This window comes from Aptenodytes forsteri, unplaced genomic scaffold (genome assembly GCF_000699145.1).
Source record: "Aptenodytes forsteri isolate BGI_AS27 unplaced genomic scaffold, ASM69914v1 Scaffold100, whole genome shotgun sequence".
NCBI classification, from domain to species: domain Eukaryota; kingdom Metazoa; phylum Chordata; class Aves; order Sphenisciformes; family Spheniscidae; genus Aptenodytes; species Aptenodytes forsteri.
In genome coordinates this window covers 3,650,321-3,674,801 of record NW_008796216.1, presented here as the reverse complement: position 1 = coordinate 3,674,801, position 24,481 = coordinate 3,650,321, and the positions used below count along the sequence as shown (strand labels likewise).

Below are 24,481 nucleotides of genomic sequence, written 5' to 3'. Positions count from 1 at the left end.
TAATGTTCTTTGCTGCATATTTCTTAAAGCATCTTTAGGTCTGCAGATTTTCTGTGGAACAAAAAAGCTTATACTTCCATTAATTTCAAGTGGTCAGGTGTCTGTACATCTTTTTACTATATGCCTAGCAAAACTCTAAAACTGGGCATTAATCATAATTATAATATTCTTAAGAATTTACATTAGACATTTTCTAGCATGCAAAAATACCTCCATTAAAAAAATGTTTTGTGCTGGCCCAGAGAACATTTCTTTTTGTGTTACTTTATCATGAAAAAAGTTATGCTTGACTTGTAAAAGAATTATGTGCTAATGTTCCCCCTAGCTCTTCTAAAAGTATCGTACATACTTAAACTCTCCGTAGTGCAAATATTGGGACTGTACCACATCTCAAACTAGCAGAAGTTTCTAGTACTGGAATGCACTGTTTGTAAAGGCAAACTCATTAATGAGATTTCTTTTCATGGAACATGAATTTTGGAACAAGAAAATACAAACTCTCTAATAACGTTAAAGTATACATACTAAACAGAGAAAGTTCTCTTTTGCCTCAGAACAGGCTTAGTATGATCTCCTTCACTGATTCAGATCTCATACGAAGTTTTTCAGTAGTTTCCTCTTATGACATCGTGCATACTAGTGACACAGTGAGGCACAAATTCTTTCCAGTTCTTTCAATTCTTAAGAATGGTCTAAAACAACTGTTTCTCTATATTATTCAGAGAAAAAGTAAACACCACCACATTCAAGCTATGAACAGACTTTAACAGCATCAACTAAGAAGTTCAGTTGCTGTGGAGGGAGAACCCAAGATTTAGATCAGTATTTCTACTTCGTGAAGAAAGTCATTGTCAAGTGTCCACAAAATCAAAAACCCTAAAAAAATATATTTAGTGATTCCCAAAAAGATAACTATTCTTAGCTGTCATCTGTAGCTGTCACCTCTACATGAAATGTAGAGAGATAGTCCAAGTCCAAGTCACAAGGTTGCTCAGGAAAAAATATATATTACTTCTGTTCTCATTTCTATCAGTTTTGAAATTTTGTAACCAAACCAAAAACCCCTGTACAAGATGAAAAAGGAAAATAACTTCTATAACACTGAAAAATCTAGATTTCTAAATTAGAAGAATTTCACAGAAGGAGAAAGACACATAGGAAAACAAACACATGGTGAAAAATATTTAAAAATATAAATAAAAAATGTAAAAACAAAAGAAGTGTCTCAGATGAATGGATTGACCCTCACCAACACCTTTAGATGACTTTGTTTCTTTACAAAATAGTTACGGATACTATTCCAAGCATGAATCTCTCTATTTAGTAAATATCTTAGATATCCAAGTGCAGCTCTGGATTGAATTTAGGGAGCAACACATCTAAATTTTGCATTGACAGCTAAGTCCTTTTCTGTTTCCATCTTTCCATCTCTGCTTCGGAAGACCTTATTTCTCTGCACTTGATATATATTCTGAAGAAAGTGAGGCACTAAATAATAAGAATAATAATTTTCACTAATTAGTCACAAACAAAATTTAATAATCATGTTATAATGATGCAATTTTATATAATAATAGCAAGAGATTATATTATCCAAAGGAGAGGAAGCAAATTTCATTTGTGAATTTTTCCCTTTTTAACTTATCACTGCAAGAATCAGTATCTGTATTTCCATAGTAGCAGACAAAATTCAAATCATGTCTGACAAAATGGATTAGGTAAAAAATTCCCAAAAGATTGTTCTCTTTTTTTTATTTAATCTTAGAAAGATGGAAACTTATGACTTTTCCAAGAGTACTTTACAGGTATGTAAAAATGCTGATGATACGTAAAAGTGTTTCTCAGCTAACTATAGTTACAACTTAAATTTAAGGCTGCAACCTTAAATTAAATAAGGTTACAAACCTTAAATTTGTAATCATGCCTACACATCCTATCTTTTCTGTTTGAGCATTATTCAAATGATATTATTTGGAGAAAAAGGTATTAGAGGCAGTTTATGTGGCATACAGTAAGGAAAGAATCATGCAAGCACCAGTGCTCATTTATAGTTTGAGACCAAAGTTGTTTGATATATTCAGGTTTCTTGGATATATCTACACCTTTTGGATGGGATGTTTTTTTAGAACTGTATATCACATTCACTTCTGTGACCACCAGTAATATACTAATTTATAGGTTTCGGTAGAAAGTTTTCGCATACTTTACACAGTGTCCTATATTCACATGTAAAGTTACTACTCTATGGTCACTCTCTAAAGAGAGTATTGGCCTGATTTAAAGTATTGCGTGAGAAAGGCTTTGAACTAGCAATATACACAGACATCTCTAGTTCCCTTCATCATGTGCTAGAGATCTCTATGTAGAATAACTGAAGCAAGTTACTTATTTTTCACTCAGTTCAGCTTTCTTAATAGTTATCTGCTGATTGGTATTTCATGTAATTAAATTCAATAGCCTAATGTCCATGATCCATCTGTGTCTTGCTGTATGATCAGCATGAATCATATGTCTCATGATTCAATTCTGATGTAAATACTTTTGATGAAAAGAAAGGAGTTTCAAACATCTGCCTCAGGCATTATATTATCAGAGATACTTTGCAAAACAAACTGCACTGATTTCAACCTTCATTTTAATAGACCTGGGGATAAAATGAACTCGTTTATTTACTATTTACCTTCTTGTGCTGTGTTTGCTGCTCATCAAGTCTGAAATGTTTCTGTCTCTGGAGACTAAATACATTTATCCCTACAGCAGGAATACTACAAAAACTGGTTGTTATGCAGATTGTCTAAGCTTTTCTGCACTTTGCAAATGAGAAATCTTGGGTAAGGCATGCCTGCCTCTGAATAGCAATCCATTTTGAAAATATTGACTTTAACGTTGTCATGTGGATCACTAGCACTTTAATTTAGCACTTCTGGTTTTAGAAGTAATGGGATTCTTTTTCAAACTGAATAAATTTTTAGAAAAGGAAAAAATGAGAAAAAAGCTTTACATATATTTTGTTAGGCTATGATAAATATTAAACAAAACTTTTAATGTTGAAAGTTGTGCTAAATGTTAATAATTAAGCTTTGTTTTACAGAGTAGTCTTTATCTGGTTAAGTTTGATCATTTCAGTAATATAAGTTGGTTGTTTTGGGGTTTTTTTGCACTGCAGATATAGTGTTATTAATTCAGTATTTTTAATCCCCAGTTAGTTTAACTGACCTCTTCCCTCCAAAAAATCTGTTGATATTTCTGCTGATTAATCATTCAAGTTATGTTCTTTGTACGTTACCAATTTTTTCTGAGAGAATGAAGTGCAGTTCAATACACTAGAGAACTGCCTTCCCTCCACACATGACTCTGAATTCAGAGCATGTCTGTGTGATCACAGCTGGTTTTGAATAATCCTTATGTACTCTGTGGAACTGCTGTGTTCAGTTTTAGGCACTGTCCTTCAAGAAAGGTGTAGATTACTTGGAGATTGTCTAGAGGACAATAATGAGAATCACTGACAGAAAAAGTATAAAGAAAGAGTGAGAATGAATCACAGCAAGACAGTTATCTCTACAGAAGAGGTGACTGAGTGTATTGGGTGCAGGAGTCAAGGTGTTGGCAGGGGGGTGGGGGGTAGGGTGCTACAGGGGTGGCCTCTGTGAAGAGAAGCTTGGGCTGCTGGACACAGCTGGTTCCAAAGGACCCACCACAGGACACAGCTGAGCCCATCAGCCAAGATGGTGGCACCTCTGGGAATGTGTATTTAGGAAAGCATAAAACACTGCACAGGCAGAGGAGGAGGGAACAAAAAGAGTGAGAAGCAACAGAGGGAACACCAAGGTCACAGGAGAAAGACAAGGAGGTGCTCCAGGCATCAGAGCTGGTATTCTGCTGCAGCCCATGGAGAGGACCACGCCAGAGCAGATATCCACACTACAGCCCACACTGGAGCAGGTGGCTATTTTCTGAAGGAACTGCAGCTGATGGACGACCCATGCTAGAGCAAGTTTATCCTGAAGGACAACAGCCCGTGGAGAGACACATGCTGGAGCAGGGGAAAAGTGTGAGGAAGAAGAAGCAGCAGAGAGGAGCTTTCTATAAACTGACCACAACTCCCATTCTTCATCCCCCAGCACTGCTTGGGGTAGGGAGAAGAGTCAAGAGCAAAGGAGTGAAGTTGACCCTGGGAATAGCAGGAGGATAGTGTTGGTTTGATTTTACTTTTTTTTCTGAAACGTATTTGACCCTATTTTAACTTTCCCCAAGTTGAGTCCTGTGACAGTAATGTGCCCTTATCTCGACCTGCGAGATTTTTCATCCTATTTTCCCCCTGTCTGGTTGAAAAGGGGGAGTGAGTGAGCAGCTGGCTGCTGGCCAAGGATAACACACCACACTGAAAAAACAACAGTTTTCAATCACGTTAAAAAGAATGAAAGAAGAACAAAATAACTTCTATTTGTCCACTGTGGATTCAAAATCAAATAATGCCTCAACACTACAGAAAAAACATTCAGGTTATATATACTAGGAAAAACTTTGCAAGGGGAAAAAAAATCTAAATTACTGAAATAGAGTACTCAGGAAGGCCTTCAAGATTACGTTAAATAATTATCTGTCAGGCATGCTTAGAAGATCTCTTGAAGTAACTTTCATCAATATTTTCTAACAATTGTTTGCTGTCAATTAATTCAAATAAATGAAAACCATTTCACAATCATGTATAACTTCACAATCCTTATATTTGCACCATTTTACTCTTTCTTTAAAAATAAGTTGGATTTTACTTTTTGAAAAACTAAAGTGCTTTTCAAATTCAGAATCTGGAAAGCATGTACATATACTGTTGATTAATTCAAGATTCTAAATTAACTCTCAAAAATTTTAAGTATAGTATTATAGCAATTAATAATTTTAAGATTATGTCCTAATTGGTATTTCAAGTCACGTACTCAAAGTCAGGCTCATTTAATTATCGCTTTGATCCAGTACAAAGACAGGCAGTGGTAGCCCATTGCAAATGAGAGGCCATGTCACATGGTAGAGTAGCCTGCATTACACTGGCTAGTTCTGACAGGAAGCAAATATGAAGACTAAAGGACTCTTATCCAGCTTAATTGTCTACACTAGCAGTATTTTAAGAAATAGTTTTTGCTTTTATTACTTTAGAAGCTATATTAATATAAATTACAATCGGTGGTTGTAACTTTTACTGTGAAAATGGAGAACACGTTATTCATAATAAGAAAATATACATGAAACTGAATTATTTAATAATTTTAAATCAGATTTTTTGAAGAAGATAAACAAGGGGTTTTTTATTAAACAAATTTATAGGTTTCGTCTACTTTACTAAATGCTAAATGATTATATGCTCCTGAATGGCCAGTTCAGGGCATATGTATACATAAAACCTAAACATCACCACTGAAGATTTTCCTGAGAAAGTTCAAGGGAAATATTCTTGAGAAATACATGCCTACTTACATTTGCAAACAGGTGGCTTCCCTTTGTTACTCCATAATCCATCTTCTTGACACACTGCTGTTGCTTGTTGACTAGATTCTAGCCTGAAGCCCTCATTACATTCATATAACAATCTACTGCCCAAAGTGAATTCATTACCTATAACTGAACCATTCCCAGGGGAGTCAGGAATACCACAAGATACAGCTGAAAAGAAAGGAAAGATAAAAATAAAGAATTGGCATTTTCTCTTATATTTTTTTAAAATATTGTCCCACCATTGACATAAGAAACAGATTAGTAATTTTGACATATCCCATTCATAACAACTGAAATGAATTTTCCATCGTATTTAGAACATTCCAATAAATGTAAGAGTATTTAAAACATTGATAAACACTTTGAAGTGCATCTAATATAGACAAATATTTTATAAATCATGATTTGTTTAATCCAATCACTGTAGAAACAGAAATTTCAACACAGGCTAAGGGGAATGGTTTATTTGCTGGGGAAAAAATCAAGACAGTGTCCGAAGTGATTTGGTCCAAGTAGCAATGAACAGGAAAATTCTTAAATGCTTTCTAATAGTCTGCTTTCATTCTTCCAGGGTTTCTTTCATTCCTGTACAACTATAAACAAAATTTCATATTTATTTGTTCTATACATATAAAACAATGTTATTTAAGAATTCAATTTAACATTTTTTGTCTGATGATAAAAGCGGCTAAATATATGACTAGACAGGGAAGAGTTCCACTGAAGTTAAGGGCATTACTCAGATATTTAAACACTCATTTACATACTTGACTAATTCACTTCAGAATGCTAAATATTATGTGATTTCATGTTTATTCATTTTCCAGATCATGAAGGAAATTATTTACTGGATTATTTTCACTTTTTTTTTGCTCCTTCAGAATTTCTCTCCAGATGAGCAGTTATTCTTTCAAGCTCACAAAGTTTAATTTGCTGTCAACTTTGTGAAGTTTGAGTAGCATCTAGTTTTTTGGCTTATTTATTTATTTATTTATTTTACCAAGCTCACTACAGTTCATTTAACAGTATCTCATAATATACAATTTTAGGACAGAGTGTAATTACAAAATTATCTATTTCAGTCACTTTTAGGAAAGATCTCCAAGGCAGGATTGCCTTCTGCCATCTGACTTCTCAGCTCCCTTGATTTTGATAATGAAAAGAAGAAAGGCAACTCTTCAGTATCTTTTTTAAAAATTTCTTTTAATGCTATGCTTTATTTTAAAATAGTTATTCATGCACAGAGATTAACTCTAGGTGTTTGAATAAGTCAGTAATGTTGGTAAAGATTTTATATTTGCCCCATGGCACTTCTGAAGGGAAAGTCATAGTATTATTTTCTCTGAAAGGATATTATTTTCTGCAAAATGGTAACTTCGAGCAGAGAACCCATCACATTATTAAAATGAATCTATTTAAAGAGTTCATATAAACCAATGTATGTGTGTACAGAATCACTAGCTGTCTTGAGTTTGACATCCAGTTTATTGCTCTTCAGGAAATACACCAAATAAAACACAGCTTTGAAGCTTTCATTTCTAAATATTTACCAATAAAGAGTGGAGTTTTGCAAATGAAAATGTCTTTTCCATGTATACAGTCAATTGTAAGAAGCAATTCAACATTTTAACGGTTAAAAAGTCCTTTGGGTATTTGTTCCTTTCCTCTTGACACTGTGAAGTTTTATTATTTTAATAAAGTTAATATATTTCAAAAGAAGAAATGACAGCCTTTGTCTGAAATCTGTTAAACAGAGGTGAAAATAAGTATTTTTCCAAAAATCTAATTTTTATTATCATTTACCCAATTCAATGTAAATGATTAATTTCACAACACATTGTCATGGTACCATAAACACAACTCTCAAATTTGTTTTCAGTATTCCCAAGTTGTCACATTTGATGCATTTAAATTAAATACAACACAGTACTTTGCATATGATTATAACGAGGAGAGGTAAGCATTATAAAATGATGAATGGTTAGTTCATTTCAGTTGTTTGCTTCCATCTGGAATCTGTCAAATTGTTAATAGAAGTAGAACTGTAAACTGTTCCAAAATAAGCTGCTTCCTTTGAAGCACAACTTCTTGGCACTCTTTGCACCCTAACCAGTGCTGCTCTTGTCTTCTCAAAATTGAGTATTTCTCCCTCAGTCGGTAAGGGCTGAGCCTCCTGCCACTAGAAGGAGCAGTAGCGGGACAGAGAAGGGAGAGAGAGGTGACAAGGAAGGGGTTCTGGAGGCCCATGCTTGCTGCTCTTAATGGTGTTAGAGAAAGTGGAGAAGGGGAAGGATAAAAGCAAGTTCTGCTGCTTCTGGGAGCAGGTCTTTGTGTTAGGAGTCAATCCCCACAAGGTGACCGCAGCAGGAGTGATAGGTTTTCAGGGCTTTGGTGTACTTAAAATAGGCAGCAGAGCTACATCTGGTTAAATGCTCTATCTACTCCCCTAATTAATCCTTTACCTACAACTAGAACCAACTCTGACCCTCTGTCACATAAGCAGAATTTTACACTTGCAAAATGTTTGTTTGCATGCTGAATTGACAGAAAGTTAAACTGTTGCTCTGTTTTACTACATCATAAAAATGCCTATGCATTCTCCATTTCCAGTCATGCTTACTGTGAAATGTTTCAGTGTCTCCAGAGCCTTGCACTATGTGCCTCCCTGTCCTAACAAGTCTCTCAGTTCTCTTCTGCCTTGTGGCAATGTGTCTGAATGTTTGATGTAGAATGTAATTGGGTTAAGATTTAACTTCTTGCCAACTTCTTTTTCAGGTCTTTTTTCTGATTTTAAAACAACAATCTCTGTGTTAAGTCTGCATACATTTAATTGTATAAAACCAAAATTCAGAACTATCAGTCTATCCACCCATCCATGTATGTGTACAACTGTACATACAGGTGGACCTTATTCTAGTTCCCTCTAAATACTTCAAGCATGAATTAACTTCAAATAATTTAGTGGTTTCTATGGAGCAAGAAGAATTATGTCATTTGACAACAAACAAAAAAACAGGTCTGTTTAGTTCATGTTAGAAGTAAATACTTTTCTGTTAGCATTTGCTTTTCACCTCTGGCAATAACCTTTCTAGAAACTACTGAAAAGTTCAAGACTGAGTAGCTCTTATGTGCAAGTTAGTTTAAAGAATAAAAGATGTACAATGCCCAGGTCACACCCAGGTGGGCCTGTCAGTTATGTCAGGTCTGATGCAATGTCCAGTGTACTAAAGCACCTCAAAATCTATGCTTACCTGTCACACTTCACCACTTTTATTCTTAGTGTTGTACCTCAGTCTTCCACTGTCTCTCTTCTTTCCTCAGCTGCTGCTGAATCTTGTACTGCTACATTGTGAGGTTATTCTCACTGCTGCTTTAGCTACTAATCATAAAAGCAGTTTTGGCATTCTGGCACTGCTCGTGTTACAGTCCATTCGTTTATTTGTTGCTGCTTATCCCCCAGAAACTGGGATTGGAAAGAAATATTCCTGCTGCTACTAATTTCTTGAGGCTGCTAATGGCTTTTAGAACAGTACTGTCCAAACAAAACATATTAGCCAGTTTCACTAAATAGCAAGTACTTTGAAGTTCGAAGTAAAGTTACCTGAAGTAAACTGAGTGAAATGGCATATTGTCTTTGGACAGTGGAAACAATGTCACTACTGTCCCACATCCAAGTATTTTGAAGATCCTACCTTCCCATATGATTGTAAAATGATAAAGAATGGTGTCAGGAAATCTTCTGACTTGAGGAATTGTCAACATGCTTCTTAGGTCAATGATTAGATGAGACTGCCAGGTTCCAGCTGGGAGATGTGCATTCAGAGTGTGAAAAATACATAACTCAACCTTAATTGTCTCTATTATATTGCACAGCAGAAGAATATGCTTCTTCCAAAGAATAGGTAATCAACACAAGTGGAAAAGTCTTTTACTACCTAGAAACTGAGATGCAGTTTTAGTTGCTTTTTAATGTTCCACGTGTGTTACTGGAATTTATTTCTTATCAAAACCAGTAAATTTAAAGTTTATAGTAATCCTTTTAAAATGTCTATACACCTATATACCTTTAAGATACTTATGTATTATTCATATTTAAAGCATGCAAATTCACTGCATACAGGAAAGAAGCTGGAGACTGCATTACAGTCAGACATTGGGTTTATTTCCATACACTGGAAAATCCCTAAATTTAATGCACAAGCATTTATCATTTAGTGACTTGTTTCTGGCATTAAACATAGTGCTGAAAAAAGAAATTAAATACCCTAAAATTAAAGGTAGCAATAGAAGAGTCCCTAAAAGTGGGATTCATAACAAAAAACATGCTGAGTGGCTTATTTCTATGATATCCAATCAAAAACATCAGGGAGAGCCATGCCGCAGAAATCTTAATTCTCAGACTTGGACACATAGAGAAATAACAAAGAAACCAAAAACAGGGCTGTATGGTCTAGGGCTGTGGGTGTAAAAAAAAGGTCATGAATGGTCATCTAATCTATTCTCCTATCACCAGCCAAAATTATAATTGACCAAGGTTGATCTAATTTGTTCCTGAAAGACATCCAATGATGAAAATTCCACATTCTCCACAGGCAACCTATTCCAGTGTTTCACTAGCCCCTCTGAGAAAAGAAGAAAAAAATAAAGTCTAACTTAAGATCCTATTGAAGTAAACTTAGCTGTAATTCCTCTATCTAGAAAGGACATAAATAATTATTTCATTCCTCTTTGGAACTACTTTTAGCATATTAGAAGATTGTTACAGGTTTCCCCTCAAACTTCTGATTTTTAGTCTGAAGTACTATACTTCTTTTCCTGTTTTATATTTGGAAATATGATCATAGGTTTAGAATACGTTATAAGAGGAAACTGGGATTTGGAACTACTAAACTGTGCTACGTACCTCACATTTTTAAGAGTGGGTCCTAAAAGGGACATTTTTTGCATAACAACATTTATCAAAAAGGTAAAAGGCCAGAGTTTAATTCCATGCTCAAAAACACAGAACAGCTAATTTTATGAAGAAGCAGTTTGGTGGTCCCAGACTCATGGCTCTTGGGCAAACTGCAAATGGATGTTTTCAAGCCACTTCCCTAAAAAAATTTAATCAGTCTTCTACTCAAGGGCAGACATGGAACCCAGTTATGGTTCTGGAATAACCTTTGTTCAGCACAGCAAAAAGTACAAGGATCTCTAGCTAAGCAATGCGGTTCTATCCACTTCAGCAAGCACAGAGGAATCAATAGTGGCAGTACCTGGAATCAGGATTTTAAGCAGGAAATGTTGGCATCAGCTATATTATCATGACCCTGTCATAGGTTTTAAGCCTTTCCAAGTACCCATGATCCAGACAAGAGAACTTCTTCTTTAAAGTAGGTACCTCCAGTTTTCTTTTGTAAACGTACTAGGGAGTAACTCAAATGATGAAAAGCAGCCAAATGTTCTTCAAGACTCTTTAAAATTATTTTTAATTCTTGTAAGAATGAGTGGGAGAAAATCAGGAAGAACAAAGACAAAGTCTGAATCCTGTATATGAAGAACAGGTGGGATAAAGAGGGGTATTTTCTCATCCCTCTCAGAGGAACACAGCCACTCTGTTACACTCTCGCTGCCACCGTGTCTCAGTGTCCAGATATCTGCAACCCAGCACTCCTGATCCATATTGTCCCTGACAACTTCCTTTCAGTTTTTTATTCTAACTGCTCTTCTTGCCAAGCTTTTCTCTTATTTTCTCTTATCATCTATTCATCCCTGAGCCTCAGCCTTCTTTTCCTACTCTCCCCCAGCATGGTGATCTGGACATGAGCTAAGCAGTGGCTAAGATGACATATGTGGTTGCCAGGATCATTACTGAGGCCTATACTATTTTCCCTCAGCAGCTATCTACTGTTATTGTATAAGAATTGATATTTTCTCTGCTTATAAATATTTTGAATGTAGCATGACTGATGTTTCTCTGTTGCCTTCACAAATGAAATAAAAGCAATAACAATAAGTTCTAATTTCCTAGATAGGAGTCAAGTTCTTTATATTTGTCCAGGACATTATTACATGCATCTGCACTTGATAAGACTGGAATTGAAAAATATCTTCTGACCCTACCAGATGAACCCATATTAGAGATGTGTTCATATTAACATTGATATTGATATATTAAATATGCAAAAAAACTCCGCTTTTTTGATAATACAATCAAATTTTATTTCAAACATTAATTCTGACACAGTCAAGTTATTAATTACAAATGTAATCCTTCAGTACTGTTTTTACAGAAATTTCAGACTTAATCAAAGACATTTTTATTTGGAAACATCCTATAATGAAACCTATGAGCTGGAACAAATGTGTAATTTTAATTAATTTTCAAAGAGAATGCATGTATTTTGATAGCAGATACTTAATAAATTTAGAAACATACTTTCCATTTCAGAGTTTATTGAAAAATATATACTTCATCCAGACATAGAAGTTGGAATAGCTGTGTCAGAGTTGTAAAAGTGACATTAAAATTGAGGAATCCTACATTAATAAGAAATTTCTAGTAAAGATTAAACTCACTCCCTATCTCCCAAATCTTTTTTCCCTTACTGCTAACAGAAATCTACATACCCACAGACACATATATTGCTGAAATTATAAAAATGGCTTAAAATTAAAGAAAAAAATGTATTTGTGAACATGCTAAAATTTCACAGCTATTTCTTGCACATAGTGATAAAATAACAAGGATAGACACAATGTCTGAAGTATTTTATGACTTTCTTGAGTCTACTTAATTTTTGACCAGAATTTATTACTTTCTGGGACTCTTTGTCCCCCAGTTATCCATGATCAAGTCCTGGAACTTCATGTCAAGTCCTGCACATATCTGAACACTTTTCCTCCCACTTTCCATGAATTATTCCATTCTGCCTTTAAAATTGGGAACATTTTTCTTAAATTGTTCAAACGACTCTTCTCCCTATTATTCAGAACTCTTCACACACCTCACTACATTTAGATACAGTTTTCAAAGTTAGAATGGCAAATTAGCAAGCCTTTCTCTGCCATGTCAAGTCCTGCACATATCTGAACACTTTTCCTCCCACTTTCCATGAATTATTCCATTCTGCCTTTAAAATTGGGAACATTTTTCTTAAATTGTTCAAACGACTCTTCTCCCTATTATTCAGAACTCTTCACACACCTCACTACATTTAGATACAGTTTTCAAAGTTAGAATGGCAAATTAGCAAGCCTTTCTCTGCCATTGGTATTAAAATGTGAACATAAAATGCAAAAACTAAAAATGTAGAAGAAAACCACTTAAAAATTAGACTATTCTAAAAAAAGAGGAGAAGCTAAGAAAAAAAGGGTCACAGGTCTTTTTAAGAATTCTGAAGTGCTGGAACATTGTATTTTCATCATACAGACCTCTGCTATTTTGTCGAACAATACTGGTAGTAGTAATAGCAGGTTACTATTGTCTGGATGGATAAACAGTAGAAAAATATGGGGTAAATTTGCATATAATTCCTGACAGCTGAGGAATCATGAAGTCTTAAATTCTGGAGAAAAGTATGATGTAAGGGTTCCTAATGTTTATGGCCCCAACTCCTCCAGCTTAACAAGCACCCACAGAATATTGTCTCTGTCCTCACACACTCAAGGTACCTGAGCTCCAGAGTAAGATGCCAAAATTTCAGTGATTTTTTTAAAAAGACACCTACTGGCTAGCCAGCAGAATAACCCCCAAAGTTTCACTGACAGTATTGACTAGATTAACTACAACAGAGTTTAGGCAGATAGGGCGTGACTTGTTTCCTTTTCCCATTGTCTAGAGCTACCTTAGGCCTCCAAGACATCTGACAAGTCTAGTGGAAATAACATAAGAGGTTGTGCCTTTCTGGAATGGTAGATGGAGGACAGCTAAAATACCTCAGGGCACCACAAATGACACTAGACTTCTATGTTCAAGCAAATTAATCAAAACTTTAGCTCACATACAGATAGATGCCTAAATTTAGTCTTAATCTTGAACAGAATTGCATCCTCCACTTCCCTGATCTTCTGGCCAAGCTATAGGCCTAGTCATCATTTCAGGTTCTTCAGTGCAAAGTATCTCTGAGCTTTCAGTTCCTATGCCAGTATCAGCTACTGCACCTAAAATGCATTTCAAGTAAAACCAAAAGCAGCACTTGTCCCTAAACTTACCTCATGCCCAGCCCACACACAGATTCTCCCATGATTTGGTGACCTTCAGGAAGGTCAAACAGCATCATATGCCATAACACATTATGACATATGGGATTAGAAGACATCCTGGAGTCTGGAAGCACAGATACATAGATCCTGCTTGTGGCACACTGGCAGCCTGAGCTGCTCCCTGGACTGGTAGTGGTGTAGCCACATGGCCCATCTAGGCATGAAAATGCTCATCCTGAAGAAATATTTAGCTACCTAATCACTCTGTATAAAAGATGTGAACTGTACTCCTTCAAGTTCTTCAACTGTAGCTAAATTTCTGCAGCTTTTTACTTTTTTTGCAAATAACACAGCCTCAGCAGAAGAGTAAGCATCATGCCAAATCTCAGTTGGCCTTTTCCTTTTTTTTTTAAGGTGCAAAATAGAACTTCCATCTTGTGTTGTTTTTAGAAATATCTGAATCATCCTTGGTGGAAACTTAAGCAAAATACTTGTCTTGAAGAAAACATGAAGCACTGCTGTTAATGTCTTGCAATGTTAGGAACAACTAAACACAGGTTTTAATCAAAGAAGTTCCAACAAGTCTTAAATATGGATGTTACCACCATTTCTTCCTATAAACAATGCAGACTAAAGCAAACATGAAAACATGTTAGAAGAGGCCGTATACAATATGGATAGAATTTGCAGTCTTTCTCCTCTCCCCCACATTCCTGATCTTATGTGATATACAACTCCTTAGTCTCCACTAACTGTTTACTGAATAGTGTGTGAAAAAACATTTTTAACTAAAACCAACTGTGTTTAACTGCTTTGTACTACTTAATGTTACTCCTCTTATCTGTAGTTTGTGTGTGGCTTTTCAAACAGGAAAAATTATAAACATTTGACAAATAGTAACTACTCTTACCAGATGTCTGGAACAAGCTAAAGTAGACCCTGGCTAACTCCAGGATACACAAAAATGCAGAAGTTAGTTACAAATTATGTCTTTAAAGCACTGCTTATAAACTGATTTTCTAAAATAATCAAATTAATGCCTCAAAACTACTGAATGCCATTTATAAAATTTATAAAATGGTCTGTAATACAACAATACTATAAGCTGTGGACTGTTTAGAGATACATATTTTACTAAATTAAAAAGGACTGAAAACATATTTTTCATTTGGTCTGTATTTGACCGCATTAATCTACTTCTTAATACTTCAGCTCTGCACACATTAAGTACACGAATCAATATGTATGTGGATAAACTCATGATGTCAATGTCTCCGCATACAGCAGTATTGACAATGCTGAGTCTTTGTTTTGTAAAATATTCTTTGCAGTGAAATTATAGAATGAAGAAAACAATATCTTACCTTGGCAGATTGGCACAGGAGAATCCCACTGATACATGCCATTTTGGTGATGCCTACATGTCGCATTATTGTGACCAATCATTCTATACCCAGGTTTGCAGTAATAGCGAACTTTACTTCCAGCGGGACCACCTGTTTTATTTACAATTCCACCATTCCTCAAGATAGGGTTTAAGCTGCAATAGGGAGCTAAATTCCAAAAAAAGGGACATTATTAAAAACAATGACATTTCAGACTTATTATGCAGAAATATAATAAAACTCAAAATCATAATTTATAATCACAAACCAGTTTATGCTATTGTACATGAGGAAGTTGCAATCAGGAAACATATAGTTTGTTCAGGAAGTTCACTCTTATAAACAGTCTACTTCAAATTTGATAAATTTATAAATATAAAACTGTTCTTTGAGCTACACAATATACAAAATTAATTATGAATGGTTTTATTAAAAAAATCCAGTGCACTTAGACATCTAAGTAAAAAATTAAACATTTTGCTAAATATGTTAAAAATTTACGTGCCAAAGTACAATAGATTGATTTGTCAGATGCATTTTTTTCAGATTAAAATTAATGTAATTTTTTATGTATGTGTTCCCTCAAAGATACTACATGACAATTGTATTAATTTTTTAGCAAAAGAGTGTAACTTCGGTGAGTGTAGCTTCTTAAATATTGAATTTACAATACATCTGAAGTAAGATAGAATACACTTGTTTAAACCTAAGTTTTGAAATGAAAGTAAACCTTGATAAACCTTAATCACTACTACTACGAATACTGTTCCCAGACAGGTTTTCCTGACCAGTAAGGTCCTCAAGAACTTGTGACATATAGATGAAATATTTAGACATGTGCTGAGGAAATAAAAAAAAGTACGAAATTTATAATTGTGTCAAAAAGTGAGTAACAAAGACCATGTTTTTCTAAAACAAGGTTGCAATACCTGTGCATAAGGATGGAATATGATTAGCCAGACTGGATCCAGGTCAAGCAAAAGTACAGGATAGTTTGACATATATGTGGAGCCTAACACAAATCTATTTGTTGCATGCAGTCATTTATCACTGGATAAAAGCAATGTGAAAAAATTACCTTGACTCCATATTGACGTACAAGTTACTGCGTGTTTGCAGCAGTGCATCATGTCAAGTTTACAGAGATTAATATATTTTCAGAAGAAGCATGGTAGGGCCATGATTTGCAGAAAATAAACCTGGCTGAACATCCACCACTGAAATAAGCCTATGAACATTCTTCACAGGGAAGACAGGGTTGAACTCCACTGATAACTAAACGTCAGTACTAAGGACTCTGAGACTGTAACTGCTGCTATAATACTAACTCTCTACATCATGTTGAAATGTGTCTTAGGCATACTATGATGTTCGTATCATTTTCTATAGACAATTATCCAGTAGAAGTTGTGGTTGTATTTCACAAGTGCATAATTACAGAATTTGGTTTACATCTATAAATAGTTTTCATATTAGTTGTTTCTTTCACACATGCCTGATTTCCTTCTTTCAGCTTTCAATATCTAGCTCTCTCTTTTTTTTTTTTTTTGTATGTATGTATATTTTGTCACTCTAAGATCCATCTATGATATCAATTACATTATGGATGTTTCTGTTCACTGCCTGTGGAGAGATCATAGAGTTGATTAGACTCCTAACTGAGACACTTCCTTTAAATGTGTAGATGCAGTGTATCAAAGTCAATATTTCTAAGAAATACCACCTAACAAAAGCAGTAAAACTAGGTCATACATTAAAGATGCTGAAAAATGTTGGCATCTGTTGACATTCTATTAAAGAATTATAGTTCTCAGTTAAGCACCATTATTTCTACTTGAAATGTCATTTTTTTACATTCTTTCACTTGGGAGATTATTTGAAAAAACTAAATCAAAAAGGAAAAAAACAAAAAACACGGTAAAAATCAATGTTAGGATTGTCCAGTAAAATAATTGTTTGGGGTCAAGTTCTGTATCCCTTATAAGCACAGTGACATTCAGTTACACGCCTAACTAAATGAATTAAATTACTGAAATACTCTTTAAATTTAAAAGGGGATTTGACATTTAAAGAAGCACAATAAATGTGGCTTTAATTTTCTTTTCAACCTATTGAAGAAAAAATGATATTGTTATTACAACACAAGCTGGTTAAGACCAAAAGACCAGTGGTTAAGACCACTGAAGTCATCTTCAGTAACCTCTTAAGCACTATTTAATTTTAAATATCCTAGGAGACCTTAAGAATAACAGGTGAGTCCTAAACATAATATGCCATTCAGACAAAACTCAAAATTGATATCCTCAGTACTGTAACTCTAAACAGAAAATATTTGCCATATGATGTGTAACCCTGTAGCCCAGTAATACAGTATTGCCTTTGCCAGTAACAGGTCACGGACTTTGTACTGAGTTTGCAAGTCCTCAAGGCCAAGGTTAGTCAGGTTTGTGTTGTCTCAACCTTTTTTGACCTGCCTGCAACTTTGTTTTTACTTTGTTTAGCTTTAACAGATTTTTTTCTTCTGGTCAGGTAGATATGCCTAATTTGTTTTACTTTTGAATTATCTTTTTGTAATTTTCTATTATCTTTTTATGGTACAATAATAGCTTTATATAGGTACTTGTAATAAGTAATTATTCTGTGTAGAATAAGATATTTAGGACTCTAGCATGGTGACATGTAGACAAACACAGGCCTGGCATAACAGCAGAGGCCTTGAGAGGTGGGGACACAGGATGCAGTGTGGAAGAGTACGGGCATGGTACAATAAGAGGGTGACAACCTGTGCACCATCTAAAGCTATGCACAACTCACTGGTGGTCAGTTAAAAAAATTGTAACTCGGAGTTTGGCAAAAATGTTTTTTCAGGCTTAAGTAAAAGAGCAAAGAAATAGTTACTACATGTAAAATGGACTATATATAGTAGAATCATGTGTAACTTGAACTTGACCAACAGCAGGGTGTAAAAATGTGTTAGCAAACAAAAATGACCCTAAGTGGATCTTAGAGTGAGGAAGAAATCATCAATATCACACTCTGCCTGTTGAAGGACTCCAGCTGCTGGTGACCTGGAGTATCTCCCCCAGCACACAAACACCAAACTGAAGCCATTGATCTTGGGCTCCAAGGGAGCAATGGAAGCATGACTGTAGCACCAGGGAAAAGGTTAGATAATGGGAAGTATGTGTATAACATTTCTAACCGTACTGTTTTTCTGTATAGTAGCTTTCATTTATTCTTCTTTTTTCTTCTTTTTTTCCTATAACCATTTCTGGACTAGTAATTCTTTTATTAAACTGCTAACATTTCAGTTATACTAACAGTAAATTCTTGGCTAGACAAGCTCATTCCAATTTTTGAGTACTTCATTTTGTCATATGAATCTCATGTTTGGATAACTTATGTTTAAAATAGTTATTGAACATCAGATCCACCTCCTACTCTTACAGAAATGTTTATTAATGACAGCATTTTATAGTACCGCCATTAGGCAGTTAGTATGTCAGAAGCCAGCAACAACATTGCAGGCAAGCAGCACCTGTAGTCCTTATCCATGTAAAAGCCCTACCAAAACTCATAGTATTTTGTGCTGCAAAGGCAGCAAAATATGAATAGAAAAGGCTGATACTCAATTTATGATGTCTAAGCTACACATAGAATGAAAAGAAGGAAAGCATTTGAAGCAAATTATTTAAAATTCTGAAGATGGATTTTTATTTTACAACTCTGAAAAATCTTGTTGAAGACTCTAACACTTGTTGAGACAGTGAAGGAATATTGATAACACTCCATACAATTCCTTTCTTAATCTACAGTTTAGTAATTTTTAATTTGTTCTTTAAACTTAACTCCCTTCGGAGTCCAGGATGAAGCATATACAACATCTTCTAGGATCAGGAAGTGACATATTAACTGAAGAGTCACACACAAGGCAATAAATAAAAAATTCCTGAAGATCTGGAGGGTAAGCAAATGCTTGAAGAATGTCAAACTGAAAACTACAGCCACTGTCAGCTGAGTGAAAATTCTGGGCTTAAGCAGGAATCTCTACAGAGTGCTCATAAAATATTGCAGCCTTGTATCAAGAACCACTGGGATAAAATGCTGTTTTTCTCCGAGCCATTTTCTGAGAGAGGATCTGTCCTGGAACTTCATGAGGCTTAGCTGTTATAGGTGCAATGACATAGGAGTGCTCTCATCTAGGAATGACAATGTTTTCCCATGAAATGTGATAAATTCTATGAAGCTGTTCCAGTGACCTGAAGTAGCTTTACACTTACAGATTTAATTTACTTTTCCAAGTGACATAGCATCCACATTCTTTCAAGGCCTCTTAAACATCAGTGTTTTTTGCAAGGCAACATACTGAACATCTTCAGCTCACTTATAATCACAACGTCCATTTGTCACTTGCAACTGAAGACTAACAGGGTAATAACTGCCTGGCTAAATCACACATCACTAGTCAACTGATGTGTGGACAGCAGCACAGATAAACACTGATTTTGCATTTGCAGAACCATATTCTTCCTTTCACAAAGCATATTCTTTTAAGAGCTAGAACATTTAAACATTTATGCTGAGATTTTTCAAAGGTGTTTGAGGCACTCTGTCTAAGGGAAGCTCAATTAAATAATTTCCAATTCCAAATTAAAATTCTTTGAAACTGGATGTCCAAACCCCCAGATGATTTTGTAAATCTAAGTCTTACAATGAATAATGTGACATTTTCTCTAAGAATTTATCTTAGCAAAGGACTTAATTTCCCAGCAGTATCTTGGATCAGAAGTCCAAAAACTTACATGGAAAAGATACTTACAACTATTCACTGGAACACTGTCCTATGTTTGAAATTATAAATAAACTAAAAGCCTTCCTTCAAATCCCATGTTGACTGTGTTCAGCTTATATGCTAGATTTCTTGTTGACAGATAAAAAGTCACAGCTTAGTCCACTGCTTCCTTCTAACTTTCCTTTTTGGATACTTACTTTTCATCATCACCATATTACCAGGGGATCTTATGACCTTTGTGCTGCTGTTCTTGAAATATCCAGTGAGGCAGAGGTTTACTATCATTCTCACTTTAGACATTCTCACTTTATAGATAAGAAATCAGACACTGGCTTAAGTGGTTGGGTAAGGTCGCACAAGAAAACTAAACATACCTCTTCTGATTACTAAAACAGTTCCTTAATTAATGGACCATCCATTCCATATCTTATTTTTCACTTTAAATTGTACAGAATCAAAAAGGAGAACAATACTCAACCAAGCAACAAAAAAAGATCAAGCTGCCATTCTTTTTCGTTGGCAGTTTATCTTTAAATTTAACGTGTAAACAGTATGAAAACAGCAAGGTAAATCTGCAAGGCCTATTCCCTCTTTAGTGATGTAATTGTGAATGTCTGTCTCTTCAAAAATTAAATATCTGACTAAATAACCTGCTATTTATAGTACAGATGTTCTTACTGATGGTTCAACATTTATAAATAATCCTGTTTATATTGCTCTTGATTCAAAGTACTGTATAAACCTCCATTGTGTGACTTTCCCACTGTATTTACTACAGCAAATCATCACCTAAAATTTCAAGAACCACAGAAGAAACAATTATAAAGAGTCTGATTAACTTCTTCATACAATTGCCTTGTCACTTCTAACCAGCTACTGGAAAATGTAAAGACAAAACCAAACCAATCAATAACCTTTCTTTTAACTTGAAATAGAGAGGAAATAGGAATAGCTGTTTCACAGGTACAAAGCTTAAAAATAAGATTAAATGAATGGTAAAGAGTTAAGTTTCTTGCAATAACAGATGAGGTTACACAGCAGAATAAAGGTAAAATAGAGATCTATGGTGGGGTTTTAAATATATATATATATATCTACAGTAATACTGGCAGCCAATTACAAATTAGCCAAGTAACCACTTGCCTTATTTACTCTTGAATGACTTTTTGGTGTTAACCAAAAGTTAAACAGCAGCCTGTAAATGTTATAGAGGCAATGTGAACTTGCAAAGTAACAAGCTAAGAACCCCTCTGCTTCCCAAATCACAGTGCCTCCAGCGGGTGTGACAAGTACTGTAGTGCACTTTCATTCCTTCCACCACTACTTAAAAAAAAAAACATCCACGTCTTCTTTGTTATGCTTATGCTAGCTTGCATGGGTAGGAATGTGCATGTAGGGCTATAAATTATTGGGAAACAAAACCAAGGAGCAGGTTCTGCAGGTATCTTTCAAAGCAATTTCAAGGTTTCATCTCTTACAGAGTGAGTTTCCTAGCCTGGGCTCAGCAAGTTCCATTTTCTGCACTCACAGATCTTCCCCATTTGTAATAAACTGCATAGTTTTGGTGGAACCCAGCTGCACCAGGAAGTCAAGTTCAAGCACTACAAAACAACAAGCAAGCATTAGGAAAAAAAAAAAAAAAAAAAGTATTTCAGCATGCAATGCCTTTTCCTTATATTTCTGGCATCCATTTTAGTGATTTTACCATACTACATACCTTTCAAAGGAAAAAGAGATCACTTCCCTAGAGCTGCAGGAAATTTTAACTAATGTTCCCCCTCCTAGTTTCATTATACTATACAGATACTCACTAGATTACAGAAGAGATAATTTAATATCTAGGTGTTAGTGCAGTTAGGAAATTTATTACTTAGATTAAAATTATGCTAACACCTCTATAATATTCAAAGTCCTTAAAAGAATACCTCTCTGCTGTAATGCTATAGCTCTTTCCTACTAAGATTTAGCAAAAAGCCTTAAACCACAAGATAGAAAACATACAAGTAGAATCATAGAATCATAGAATCATTGAGGTTGGAAAAGACCTCTAAGATCATCGAGTCCAACCGTCAACCCAACACCACCACCCACTAAACCATGTCCCTAAGCGCCTCATCTACTCGTCTTTTAAATACCTCCAGGGATGGTGACTCAATCACTTCCCTGGGCAGCCTGTTCCAAGTAATATTAGACAAGTAGCTTACACAAGTAAGCTCGTATGCTAAAGGCAATATTAAGCATTCCTCTGAAAGCTTCTAGCACTTTTTAAAAGCAAATAAAAATTGTATCTACAAATGAAATCTAGTTGTGACAAAACTACAATTTGCAAAATTTTGTGCACAGGCATAGCTGGAGAAGGGGAGGGTTGTGGGAGGGCTGTAATTCATTTCAATAAGGTCTTCATTATGAGGAAGCCTGCTGGCTCAGTCACAGCTGCCACGGTATCAATAGCCTTTTTGGGATCTTGTATTTTTCCTACTTTCATGATGTTGCTTTCTCTCATTAAGATTCAAATCCAATTGTTTATGCTGCCGCTCACTGTTACTTGTCTTTCATGCTGATTATTTCCATTGAATCTCATATAAAATGTACAGAAGTTTAGAGAAAAATGTAGGCACTAACTGTTAGTGAAGAGGAAAAAAGCAAAACAGTTGTTTGTTCCTAAAACATAGCCATAAGGATTGCATATCTCTCCAGTCCCCCAGTTTTATTATTAGTTGCGGCTAGTGCCATAATAACTGATGAATTGAGCCTAGCAATTAGACAGACCACTTCTTCACTACTGCAAAACATGTTTTGCATACATGCAAAGGTGTAAAATAATTTCTCATTCCTCAAAAATCAGTCTCCTTAATAATTTGATACTTACAAAATAAATCCTTTACATGAACTCTATTCTTGCAACTCTGATATTACTTCCTCACTTTAAATTCATGGCAGAAGGCCCACTCACTTCACTGCCACACATCTGAGGGTTATCACGTGACAAATTCTCTTTATTCCTTCTTCCACACTCTCAATCCATCTATTAGGTCTTGTAATTGCCTTTTCCCTATGAAAAACTGAATGAATCTCCAGTATGCTTGAAAACAACTTCCCTTTCCCCTGTCCCTCAGTTTTAATTTGCCTGTAGTAATACTCCAAAGGCTGCTTGCAAGGTGGAGATAATGCTTTTACTAACTGTTTTTTTTCCTGACTGCTGATAGTTCTGCTCATAGTTCTTAAGTCCCCAAAACAATGATCATTATTATGCTCTGAGCTCTGATCTTCTGTTGCAGTAACAAGAGAAACTTTCCAGAGGTCAGACAGCCAGCACATGGATGGTACAGCAAAGGAGTGAGCTCTGTGAAAATCATCTACCTAAATGCATTTAGCATGACTAAATGGGAGATACCTGGTGCTTGATAAAATGTTCTTCTACAACATTCTTAATATTCCTTTCTCTACTTAATTTATGTTGACAATTATTAGCCACCAAAATTAACACACACAACCTTTATATTGCTTATCAATTCCAAACACAGAAAAAGCAAATGTTAACAACAGACAGTAATTATCACTACCCACCCCCCTCTCTCTCACTATTTACATCACGTAAATGATCCCTAAGCCAATTCTTTTAGGAGCAATGTGTCTGCAGAGGTATGTGTGAAAACATCTTAAATAGGCTGCAGACAGAGTAAGGGTCAATATGTCTACACATAGAGTATAATCCAGTATTGCAATACTGATAACTGATTTTTTTCTCAATAAGGGACATAATTTTTAATACTATTTAGATAGACTATTTACATATTTTCATGTCACCACAACACTAGATTCACATGCAGCCTGTTGAAGAAGTGAGGGATTTTTTCCCCCGGGTTTTCCAGTTATTTGTGCATAAAGAAAAACATAGTAGTAAGAGTTGTGAACTGCAACACAAGGAAACTGTAAACCTAATAATTGTGTACTGAATTGCAGTTTGAGTACCATTCCAGGATCAAAAATTCTCACTCTTGAGTACTTCTGTGTAAATATAATGGCTATCCCTCCCACTACATTTCAAAGGCCTTGCTCCAGGTCTGGTAAGACAAGATAGCAAGTTGCAGACAGAAGTATTAATTGGAGAAGTATTAATCTGGAGATCTTTGGCAAACTGGGAAAAAATGGAGAGTCCAAGTCCTGTGCTTACCTTGAACTTGCAATAGAATGATTACACATCCTCAAAAAGTACATTATAATAAATTATTGTCTTCAGAGAAACAGACATTATATTACAAGTCCTAATCTGATGCTAAATAGTATATAGAATCATAGAATATCTCAAGTTGGAAGGGACCCATAAGGATCATCAAGTCGAACTCCCTGCTCCTCACAGGACTACCTAAAACTAAACCATATGACGCTCTGTGAACTCTGACAGGCTTGGTGCCATGACTGCTTCCCTGGGGAGCCTGTTCCAGTGACTGACCACCCTCTCAGTGAAGAACCTTTTCCTAATGTCTGATCTGAACTTTCCCTGACACATCTTCATTCCATTTCCTCATGTCCTGTTGCGAGTCACCAGAGAGAGGAGATCAGCACCTTCCCCTCCACTGCCCGCCTTGAGGAAGTTGTAGACTGCGATGAGGTCACCCCTCAGCCTTCT

The 24,481-nt window shown here is 35.4% G+C and overlaps 1 protein-coding gene across 1 annotated transcript in view; it reads right to left on the bottom strand.

Moving 5' to 3' along the window:
• Positions 1–24,481, bottom strand: part of CSMD1 (CUB and Sushi multiple domains 1) — a 1,345,565-nt gene that overhangs the window by 88,742 nt on the left and 1,232,342 nt on the right. Inside the window, 2 exon segments of the mRNA XM_019474454.1 lie at positions 5,473–5,658; positions 15,039–15,227. Of these exon segments, the coding sequence (XP_019329999.1) occupies positions 5,473–5,658; positions 15,039–15,227 (375 nt within the window).